The 12,386-nt window shown below is 33.9% G+C and overlaps 1 protein-coding gene across 1 annotated transcript in view; it reads left to right on the forward strand.

Moving 5' to 3' along the window:
• The window catches only part of NCAPG2 (non-SMC condensin II complex subunit G2), a 111,575-nt gene that overhangs the window by 41,942 nt on the left and 57,247 nt on the right, over nucleotides 1–12,386 (forward strand). Inside the window, exons 13-16 of the mRNA XM_043967735.1 lie at nucleotides 906–1,085; nucleotides 2,906–3,058; nucleotides 6,694–6,916; nucleotides 7,398–7,501. Of these exons, the coding sequence (XP_043823670.1) occupies nucleotides 906–1,085; nucleotides 2,906–3,058; nucleotides 6,694–6,916; nucleotides 7,398–7,501 (660 nt within the window). The remainder of the gene's footprint in view (nucleotides 1–905; nucleotides 1,086–2,905; nucleotides 3,059–6,693; nucleotides 6,917–7,397; nucleotides 7,502–12,386) is intronic.

The following is a 12,386-nucleotide window of genomic DNA, read 5'->3' on the forward strand; positions in this document are numbered from 1 at the left end:
ACAGAGTGAATACCTATTAAATCCTTATTAATGAGCATGAGTTGCTATTTCAGTGACATGAGGTATTCTGTTGTCATTTTAAAGTTGTATTTTTCCTCTTTGTGGATCAAAGATGAATTGTTAGCAAATATTAACTTGACACATTTAGTCAAGAAAATGAATGATAGTATATATTCAATTCAGGCATTTATTAAGAAGTTACCGTGTCAGGCACCGTGCTAGAGAGTGGGAAGACAAGGGTCCAGTTAAACAGGCCTTGTCTTCAGATGATATTTTATTTGTGGGAAATACTTCATGTGCACATAAAAACACAAATTATATGCAAAATCATTTCCCCGGTGATGGAGGGCTGTTTGTTCATGGTAGAGTGGAGCTCTAGAGGGTACAATGTAAGAGGAGGGAAGAGTGGGAGATAAGTAGTGGTGGGATGGAGCTAATGTGGATGGTTTGTATTCAAGAAAGAGAGCTTTATCCAAGACAGCCAATGACTCAATCCTTGGGATCCTGAATGGTGAGTGAGGGAAGGGAGATTGGGAGATATGTATCTGCATAACATATGTCTAGTTCCTGTAATTATTTAATTGTCAAGGCTGGGCTCAGTGGAATCCTAGATTTAGGCTGATTATAGTGGGGTGAGGTACTTACCTTCAATTGGGCCAGCTCTGCCTCAGTCTGACTATAGTGCTGCATAGATTATCTCTCCAAGAGCAGGGTGAGGGGCCACTGGAGAGTAGGAAGATCTGCTGGACAGAAATCCAGCCCCTGGACCTACCTTTTGGTCAAGACAGGGGTCTTGGGTGTGGGGCCAGGCTGGTTATAGGTGGGTGAAGCATTTTTGAGGCACTTGCCTTATGAAAGTTATTTATAAAAATAAAGCTTCTATTTTCTTTCCTGACTGTTTATAGAATCTTTTGGAAGATCCATATCCATTGGTTCGTTCAACAGGAATTCTTGGGGTTTGTAAAATTACTTCAAAATACTGGGAAATGATGCCTCCAGTCATCCTTGCTGACCTTCTAAAGAAGATAATTGGAGACCTAGCTTTTGATAAAAGCTCAGCAGATGTTCGCTGCTCTGTTTTTAAGGTAATATTTTAGAAAGCAGAACCATCATTATTAATTTAATTTCCCCTTCCCATATCTATTTTAAACAGGGCAATTTTGCCATTCTAATTTAATAATACCTCAGTACTTCAAAAGATTCATTATTTTATCATTTTGAGTAATCCTTTTAACTTTGTAGATCATAAACTTCCCATGCTTTAGATTTCATGACTTGTAGTAATCAAACAAATCAGTTACCTAGTGGCCAGTTCTTTGATGAAGAACCTCTTTGTCTTTAGCTTTTACTAAGAGGACAGACATTTTCATTTGAGGGCTTTTCCTGTCTGGAAAATTAGAGTTGGACGATCCCTGCTAGCTCCAAATCTGTTACTCTATGATTCTGTGCCCTGTTTCAATGGAATATTTACAGTCTGTGGGACATTGGCGTAACCTTCAAAAATCACAATTAGAGACTCATCAGAGTGAGACTTTTGTGGAAGAATTAGGGAATTTAGATGTAACGATGTCTTTTTTATGCAAAGAAGATATGAATGATAGTCGATTAAACATATACTTTGAATTTTTCCTAACCGAGGAGCTGTATTTTGATTGCCTAAAGTAATGTCTTGTAGTAAATATGTTATTATTTCATTGTTTGACTTTTGAAAGGTACTTTCTTCCTAAACTAATAAAAAGTTCAGCATTTTGCAAGACAACCATTAGTAGGATCTTGACTTTTCTTAATTAACTTGAACTATTAGCCAGATTTGTTCATTTCTTCCATTATCATTGGTAGTAAGTCCAGGGAAACTTATATGTTGAATGAAGAACTGCTGATCACATTTTCAAGTGACACAAGAAGACTGGTAAAAATAGTTGATTTTTTGGATAGCAGAATCAGTTTAAAATAATTTCACCAGGGTGGAACAGTCATTTGAATCTGACAAGGTCAAGTTTAATATGTATAAAATTAAAGTCCTTTATTTAGATTGAAATAGCTAGTTGCATAAGTTTAGCAATGACATTGATGTGGAGATATTAATATGCAATAATTCATTTGAAAACAATATGGGAGTTTTAGTGGATTGCAAGTTCAGTGTTAATGGACACTGTAAATGAAGCCACAAAAAAAAAATTCTATTTTTGATGTGAGGCCACATTAATAGAAGTGTACTGTCTGGAACAAGGAACATAATAATCACATTTTACTTTTATGCTAGAAACAAAAAACATGGATTTCAGTTCTGTATGTGCATTTTAAGAAAAACTTTGACAAGACCGCATTCAAATTAAGGTGACCAGGATGGTGGTCCTTGAAGCCATGTCATTTTCATAATGGTTTAAGTATTGAATATGTTTATAGAAGAAAACTTAGGTGATTTCATAGCTATTTTCAAATAATATGAGGATTATGTTGTGTGAAAGATGTGTATTTATGTGTGGCTGCACTAAGACCAGTATTTGGAAGTTACAAGAAAGCAGATTTTGTTAAACTTAAGACAACTTTAAGGGTTAAACCTATATAAAAATGTAATGAGCTGTCTTTTGAGGTTTTAGACATGAAAGGGGCCTTAAAGAACCCCTACCCTAAGCCCCTAATTTTCAAATGAAAAAACTGAGGTTATCTATCCAAAGTTACAAGGTACTAAGTTCTCAGTCAGCAGAAGCCTCAAAGCAGAGGCTGAACAGATATGGCAGAGGATTGGATTAAATGACATCTAAAATTTTTTCCAAGACAAAGTTTCTGTATATCTGTAATTTAGCTTAATAATTCTAAAAATAATCTGAATTTGTTTTTCTTATTTGGCCTTCTTATGGAGTTTTCCTTTTTTGAAATGTATTTTGTTGCTGTTTTGTTGCAGTGTTTGCCGATACTTTTGGACAATAAACTAAGCCACCCATTACTAGAACAGCTTCTGCCAACTCTAAAATACAGTCTCCATGACAATTCTGAAAAAGTGAGAGTAGCTTTTGTTGATCTGCTGCTGAAAATTAAAGCTGTCAGGGCTGCAAAGGTAGGGTAAATTTAACTTGCCTAAGATAATTCAGAAGATAAATTTGAAATGAGACTTATCAATATTTTACCAAACAAAAAGTCAAAGGAACTTCGAGTAATAAGTTAGTATTCCTAGTCCAGATATTTAACACTCTCTTAGTTTAAACAGACGAATCACTATTGTGTTTGGCCAATTATTTTGTGTCATCTTGGGGCTTTGGGGGAATGTACGTATACACTTTTTTGATGGTTCTAGATATAATATCAATGAATTTTCAGTTTAATTAAGTAAACATTTATTAATTACCTACTATATATAAGGTACTGTGCTTGGTTCTGAAGATTGGGATAGGGCTTGGATTTGTGATTTCAGTAGTATAGAGAACTTGCTGGTAAGTAAACTCTCTCTACAAATTCAGGTTTGTATCTTAGAGTCTTAGAGCAGAGATGTCAAACTCCTGGCAGCATGCAGGCCTCCAAAACTCCCGAGTGGCCTATACCAGATTAAAACGTAACTTGGAAATACTTAAGAAAAAAAATAAGAATACTATAAAATAGAGATAATTCATTTGTGGTTTTCTAGGTCAGTGTGTTCTAGCAGGGAGCCTCTATTTGAATTTGCTGCTACTAGTCTTAGAGTTCCAGAGATCAAGTGACTTGTCCATGCTCACACAATTGTTATGTGTCAGAGGTAGAACCTGAACCAAAGTCTTCCTGTGTTTAAGGCCTGCTTCCTTTCTATGACGCCATACTGCCTCTCATGCTTGGGGATGAGAAGAAAAAAATGAAACAAGGCCCTGCCCTTGGATCTTACTGGAAGTGGGGGACAATTAACTATAGTACAAGGAAAATTGAAGAGGGAGAGAACATTCACAATTGAGTCAATCAGGCAAGGCTGAGATGGAGATGACACTTGAACTGAGGCTTGAAGGAAGACAAAAGATTATGAGAATTGGTTATGAGGAGGTAGTAGATTATTGTGGGAGGAGGTAAGAAGGAAAGAAATTAGTTTTCGAACCATTTTAGCTCTCAGAAAATTTTGTTTTAATTATCTTATCAAACAAACTGTTCTGTGTTTTACTATTAATTAAATGAAGAAAAATGAAGGAAGCATTAAGTTTTTTGCACTAAATAGGGTGCCGTTTTTGGAAGGGAAGCAATTTTATTTTGTTTTTTTCATTTAACTGAAAAGTACATATTCCAACAGATTTGCTTTACTGAGAGTTACATGTAGTAGAAAATATTCTACGTGAATGTACCCAATAAAGCTCCTGTCTTTATTATGGCAGATTGTAGTACTTGAAATATCAGCTTTGTAATTTTAGTACTTTTCATTTATGGTTTTAAATTACTCACTGGTCCAAGGAAAGGGAAACTGTTTAAATTGGTATCTTAAGATAAAATAAATATACTTAAATTATTTGTAGAATATATGCTGTTTGATTAATTTTGAATTTTAAACAAGCTTAAAAGCACTGAGATCAAAATCGAAATTGCAGCTAATTAGCAAATATAGCTGGTATCAGAACTAACAGTATACTAAACAGCAGAGCAACTCCCTAGGGATTTATAGCTACAAAGGATAATTTAGGCTTTATAAATATATGAGGCAATGTAAAATTCAGAGCAATATTTTTTTTCCTTCTACTTCCTTAGACACTTTTTAGAGTGATAAGGGACCTCAGTACATGTATCTAGCAATTCTTCGTTCAGCCTTTACTTAAAGATCCTGAGTAAAAGGAAATCCACAGTATCCTAAGGCAGCCTGTTTATTTTGGAAGGCACTAATTATTAGGAAATGTTTCTTTACATCAGCTAGAATTATCTCCTTTTGAAGCTTCCACTCACTGCTCCTCATTATACTCCAAGATCATTTGCAAAGAAGGAAGAACTGGAGACCTTCTTGGAAACACTTAATAAGACACTTAATTTGTTGAAATATATAGATACTATAAAAATTCACAGTTCTTATTTATTGACTAATAAATCACTTGTTTTAATAGTCTCTCCAACAAAGTGTCTACCATGCGTAAGTGAAAATCATAAGATATTTTAAAAGTTATGAGGTAACTAATGAATTTCACCATTAAAGTAAAAAGAAGCAAGAAACAAGGAATCATAAACTTGATAACCACCCTTGTGCTGTCATATACAGTTCAGAGTTCCATAATGAAGGGGAACTCTCTGCAGATGGCGAAGTCTTCTAGATGCAATGCTTTACGGATGACATTGTACTTGATCGTATCAAGTCAAGGAGAAAGAAAAGTAGAGTTTCCTAAATAGTCAGTTTAAATCGTTTGGCTTGAATAGCGAGGAAAAAGCAGAGGGATGAAGAATGCCCGTTGTTCAACCTCTGTTTTGTAGGTAAGGAGATTCTGTAGAGTTCATCCATCAAGATATATCACTTAGAGAAAAATGTAAATGGCTGTGAATTTAGCCTGGAGATGGGACATAATTAGGGGAGCAAGCTGGATTGCCATTAGGAAATAGTGCATTCCTTTGAGTAACTCCTGGCAACAAAAGTCAATCCTTTTAACACCCATATCCAGTTATGTTTTAATGGATCTGAGTCAAGGAACATAGTTGCCAAAGAATTGAAGTTCATGATCACCCAGAAGTCAACAAAAAGGTGTGGGTGTAGATAGGCCACCCAAATGCTCTTTCTCCTTGCTTTGCCGTTCAGTTATATGTTTAGTTGAAGTATTTTCTGACCCTCACTTTGGCCCCTTTTCTATGTTGATTAAATAATTTGCTTGTCTATAAAATGAGGATATTTGTCTAGATGTACCCTTGAGTTCCTTCCAGCCACGAAATTCTCTAAGAAATGGTAATTATCAGATTATTTTTAAATGCCTTTAACTTTTTCCATTTCCTGTTTTTCAGAGTTAAATTGTTTAACTTAACAGATAAAAATTGGCATAATATATAGATATATTACTTAGAGTGTTTCAAGATGGCAATTATGAAAAATGTTGCTATGGTAATTTCAAATGAAGTAATTTCTTATGAAAAGTACATGAAAGATACTCTTTTTTATGTTCAGTATTTTATTTTTTTCCCCCCAATTACATGCAAAAGTAATTTTTAACATCCATTTTTAAAACTTTGAGTTCCAAATTCTCTTCCTTTCTCCCTCCCCACCCCTCTCATTGAGAAGGCAGGCAATTTGATATAGGCTATACATGTGTAGTCATGCAAAACATATTTCCAATATTAGTCATGTTGTGAAAGAAAACATGGACCAAAAAAAACCCCTCAAGAAAAATAAAGTAAAACAAGTGCTTCAGTCTGTATTCAGACAGCATCAGTTCTTTGTCTGGGGATGGGTAGTATTTTTTGTCATTAAGTCCTTATTGCTGAGAATAGCTAAATCATTCACAGCTGATCATCTTACAATATTGCTGTTACTTTGTACCCAGTACATTTGTTTCACTTTGCATCGTTTTATATGTCTTTCAGGTTTTTTGAAAGCATTCTGCTCATCATTTTTTATAGCACAGTAGCATTCCATCACAATTGTACACCACAATTTGATGAACAATATTCTTAATTCCAATTAAGATTTTTTCAATAATGCTATAGGAACTGATCTAAACCTTCCCTCTTTATAGAATGATAGACTGTTTTTTTTCCACATTTGTTTTCTTTTTAAAGTTTTGGAAAATTTGCAGCATGGAGCATCTTCTGACCCGTCTGGAAATTGATTCACGGCCTGTGTCTCAGCGCCTAGTACACCTTCTCTTTAATTCTTTCTTGCCTGTTAATCAACCAGAGGACGTATGGTGTGAACGCTGTGTCACATTAATACAGATGAATCCTGCTGCAGCCAGAAAGTTTTATAAGTATGCTCATGAACACACTGCTGCCACCAACATAGGTAAATGACACATGTTTCTTTTTTCTGCAAATTTTATTTTATCTTATTTCATAAGTTAAAGTAAGAATAATTGATGTTATATATTTTTCAGTAATTTTCATTCAGTATTTGAATGTATTACTTAGGGGTAGTCATTTTGAAAAGTGGGAAAAGAGCTGGTCTTGGAGCCAGAAAGACCTGTGTGTACCCCTGGGCAAGCAATTTGACTTCTTGGGGACTTAGTTACTTTATCTATTGAATGAGAATAATATTGATGTTACCTACCTCAAAGGATTGTTCTGGAAAAGCTTTGTGCAAAGTTTTAAATTACTACTGAAATGAGAGGGATGGTGAGTATTAATAATATACTTCTTCCCTATAATCCCACCTTAAAATGAATTCTAACTAATTGAGATGACAGTTCATTTTCAGAATATTTCTTTTGGACAGAGAGGTGTGTATATCAATCATGTTACTTGTCTTTGTATCTTTGTAATTATAGCAAAGTTAATTCATGTTGTCCGTCACTGCTTAAGTGCCTGTATCCAGAAGGCACTAAGAGAATATCGGGAAGAGGATGAAGAAATGGAAAAAGAGAATATAACTGTAAGTAGAATAGAATCTTAGCCTGGTTACCAAATGTAACTACTGTTTTCTGGTGCCCTTTAAGTGGATACTATGTAGAAACTTGAAAGTTAATATTGATATTTTTCTGTTGATGTCATATTTTTTAGAGAAAGGCTTCAATTAAAGTTATAATGTCAGTCTTAACATGTGGTTTTATTTCCTCATCTTTGCTTCTCTTTTAACCTTTGTTCTATTTAACCAGTCAACAAGTAAACATCTACTAGGTATCTACTTATGTGGTTGCCAGGCACTTGGCATACAAAGACAAAAATGGAAAAAAACAAAACCTTTCTTGAAGGAACTTACCATTGATCAGGAGAGAAAACATGCCTGCATGTATGTATGTGTGTGTGTGTATATATCTATATATCCAGACATACAGACATAGACATACACACACACAATTAGGCAGTAAATTTTTTTGAAGGTAGGGTATCAGCAGATTGAGGGATTAGGAAAGGCTTTGTATAGTAGCCATCACCTGAATGGAGTTTCAAAAGAAACAAGAACGTTTAAGATGGTATTGAGAAAGGCATTCATTCCAGGTAGAGCCAGGTACAGTTAGTGCAGAGGCATGGAAATGGGAGATGGGAGTATTATTTGTGAGGGAGAGCAAGAAGACTAGTGTTTTGCCTCAATCAGCGGGTATTTATTAAATAAGTGGTATGTACTAGATATTGTACTAAGTCTTGGGGCTACATATACAAAGAATGAAGCAATCTTTTCACAAGGAACTTATATTCTATTGGGGGCAGAAGTAAGGACATATATAAGTATGTACAGAATACATATAAGGAACATTAAAACAAATAAAAACAAAATAGTTAAATATTAGGGAGCTTGATATAGAGAGGACACTATAATAATTAAAGGGATCAGGAAACCCTCCCCTCCTACAAGCTTCCCTATTTTTGTCAAAGGCACTACCATTCTTCTAGTCTCCCAAATTGATAACCTTAGTGAATTTGGCTCTTCACTCTTCTCTCACCTGACATATCTAGCCAGTTTTTCCATCTTTCCCTTTTTACCTTCACAACATTTCTGGCATCCTACATCTTATATCATTAATCACCATTAATCACCTTAGTTCAGATCCTCATTACCCCTCACCTGTATTATTGAAGTAGCTACCTAATTGACTTTCCTGCCTCAAGTCTCTCTGCATGCCAGCTCATTCTGTGTGCTGCTGCCAGAGTAATTTTCCTTAAATGTAGATCCGACCAAGTGATTCCATTTTTTAAAAAATTTGTTTTTTATTTTTTCCATCTTAATATTTTTTTACAATTACATGTAAAGATAGTTTTCAGCATTAATTTTTGTAAGATTTTTGAGTTCCAAATTTTTCTTCCTCACTTCCTTCCTCCCTCTCCAAAACAGCAAACAATCCGATATGTTATACAGTACAATCATATTAAATATATTTCCACATTAGTTATGTTGTGAAAAAAGAATCAGAACAAAATGGAAAAACCATGAGCGAAAAAAAATAACAAAAAAGTGAAAATAGTGTGTATCAATCTGCATTCAGACTCCATATTTCTTTTCCTGGATATGGAGAACAGTTTCCATTATGAGTTATTTGGAATTGTCTTGAAAGCATTACATTGCTGAGAAGAGCTAAGTTCACCATAGTTGATCATTGCATAGTGTTGCTGTTGTTGGGTAAAATGTTCTGGCTCTGCTCACTCTAATCAGTATCAGTTCAAGTAAATCTTGCCAGGTTTTTCTGAAATCTGCCTGCCTGTAATTATTCCATTATATTTATATACCACAACTTGTTCAGCCATTATGAAGTTGATGGACATCCCAATAATTTCCAAATCTTTGGTTCCACAAAAAGAGCTGCTATAAATATTTTTGTACATGTGGGTCCTTTAACCTTGTTTATAATCTCTTTGGGATACAGATCAAGTAGTGGTATTGCTGATCAAAGGGTATGCACAGTTTTATAACCCTTTGGGCATAGTTCCAAATTGCTCTCCAGAATGGTTGGATCAGTTCACAACTCCACCAGCAATGTATTAGTGTTCCAGTTTTCCCACATCTTCTCCAACATTTATCATTTTCCTTTTCTTTCATATTGGCTGATCTGATAGGTATGAGGTGGTACTTCAGAGTTGTTTTGATTTGCATTTCTCTAATCAGTAGTATTTTAGAGCATTTTTTCATTTGACTATAAGTAACTTTAATTTTTTCATTTGAAAACTTCCTGTTTGTGTCCTTTGACCGTTTCTCAATTGGGGAATTACTTGTATTCTTATAAATTTGACTCAGTTTTCTATATATTTGAGAAATGAGGTCTTTAACAGAAACACTGGCTATAAAAATTTTCCCAGCTCTCTGCTTTCCTTCTAATCTCTGTTGCATTGGTTTTGTTTGTGCAAAACCTTTTTAATTCAATGTAATCAAAATGATCCATTTTGCATTTCATAATGTTCTCTTTCTCTTATTTTGTCAAAAATTCTTCCCTTCTCCATAGATCTGACAGGTAAAGTATTCCTTGCTCTCTTAATTTGTTTATGGTATCACCCCTGTGTGTTTAAATCATCTACCCATTTTGACCTTATCTTGTTATACAGTGTGAGATGTTGATCTGTGCCTTGTTTCTATTGTTCTGTTTTCCAGTTTTCCCAGCAGTTTTTGTCAAATAGTGAGTTCTTATCCCAGAAGTTGGAATCTTTGGGTTTATCAAACAGATTACTTTAGTCATTTACTACTGTGTCTTGTGTCCCTAACCTATTCCCCTGATCTACCACTCTGTTTCTTATCTAGTACCAAATAGTTTTGATGATTGCTGCTTTATAATATAGTTTTAGGTTTGGTACAGCTAGGACACCTTCTTTTGCATTTTTTTCATTAATTCCCTTGATATTCTTGCCCTTTTGTTCTTCCAGATTAATTTTGTTGTTATTTTTCCTATATATGTAAAGTAAGTTTTTGGTAGTGTGATTAGCATGGCACTGAATAAGTAAATTAATTAAGGTAGAATTGTCGTTTTTATTATGTTGTCTCAGCCTACCCATGAGCTATTGATATTTTTCCAATTGTTTAGATCTGATTTTATTTTTGTAAAAATAATTTTGTAATTATGTTCATATATTCCTAGGTTTTACTTGGCAGGTAGACTCCCAAGTATTTTATATTGTTATATTATATTATTTTAAATGGAATTTCTCTTTCTATCTCTTGCTGTTGGACTTTGTTGGAAATATATAGAAATTTATATGGGTTTATTTTATATCCATCAACTTTGCTAAAGTTGTTAATTATTTCAAGTAGTTTTTTAGTTAATTCTCTAGGGTTCTCGAAGCATACTATCTTATCATCAGCAAAGAGTGATAGTTTTGTTTTCTCATTGCCTATTCCAATTCCTTCAATTTCTTTTTCTTTTCTTACTGCTGAAGCTAACATTTCTAGTACAACATGAATAATAATGGTGATAATGGGCATCCTTGTTTCACCCCGATCTTATTGGGAAAGCTTCTAGTTTATCCCAATTACATATAATACTTGTTGGTGGTTTTAGATAAATACTACTTATCATTTTAAGGAAAACTCCATTTATTCTATGCTCTTTAGTGTTTTTAATAGGAATGGGTGCTGTATTTTGTCAAAAGCTTTTTCTGCATCTGTTGAGATAATCATATAATTTCTGTTAGTTTTCTTGTTGATGTGATCAACTATGCTGATAGTTTGCCTAATACTGAACTAGCCCTGAATTCCTGGTCAAATCCCACCTGGTCAAAACGTATAATCCTGGTGATAATCTGTAATCCCTTTGCTAATATTTTATTTAATTTTTTTTTTCAGTAATATTCATTAGGGAAACTGGTCTGCAATTTTCTTTCTCTGTTTTGGCTCTGCCTGGTTTAGGTATCAGCACCATATTTGTCTCAAAAGGAATTAGGCAGGACACCTTCTTGATCTATTTTTCCAAACAGTTTTTATATAGTATTGGAATTAATTGTTCTTTAAATGTTTGGTAGAATTTACTTGTAAATCTATCTGGCCCTGGAGATTTTTTCTTAGGGAGTTCATTGATGATTTGTTTAATTTCTTTTTTCTAAAATGGGCTTATTATAGTATTTTATTTCCTCTCTGTCAGTCTGAGCAATTTATATTTTTATAAATACTAATTTCATTTAGATTGTCAAATTTTGCCTATAGTTGGGCAAAATAGCTTAATTATAGCTTTAATTTACTCTTTGTTGGGCATGAATTCACCCCTTTCATTTTTGATACTAGTGATTTGGTTTTCTTTCTTTTTTTTAAAAAATCACATTAACCAAAGGCTCATCTATTTTATTGTTTTTTTTTTTCATAAAACCAGCTCTTAGTTTTACTTATTAGTTCAATAGTTTTCTCACTTTCAATTTTATTAAGCTCTCCTTTAATTTTCAGAATTTTAAAATTTGGTATTTAATTAGGGATTTTTTGGTTTTGTTTTGTGGGGCAATGAGGGTTGTGACTTGCCCAGGTTCACACAGCTAGTAAGTGTCTGAGACTGGATTTGAACTCAGGTCCTCCTGAATCCACTGTACCACCTAGCTGCCCCTTAATTGGGGATTTTTAATTTATTCTTTTTTCTAACCTTTTAAATTGTATGCCATTTCATTGATCTCTTTCTCTGTTTTGTTCAGGTAATCACTTAGAGATATAAAATTTCCCCTAAGTACTACTTTGGCTGCATCCCATAAATTTTGGTATGTTGTCTCAGTATTGTCATTATCTTTGATCAAATCATTGATTGTTTCTATGATTTGTTGTTTAATCGACTTATTCAGGATTAGATGATTTAGTTTCCAATTAATTTTTAATCTATCTTTCCATGGTCCTTTATTACATGTAATTTTTATTACATCAT

The sequence above is a fragment of the Dromiciops gliroides genome, chromosome 5 (assembly GCF_019393635.1).
Source record: "Dromiciops gliroides isolate mDroGli1 chromosome 5, mDroGli1.pri, whole genome shotgun sequence".
In the NCBI taxonomy this organism is placed as follows: Eukaryota; Metazoa; Chordata; class Mammalia; order Microbiotheria; family Microbiotheriidae; genus Dromiciops; species Dromiciops gliroides.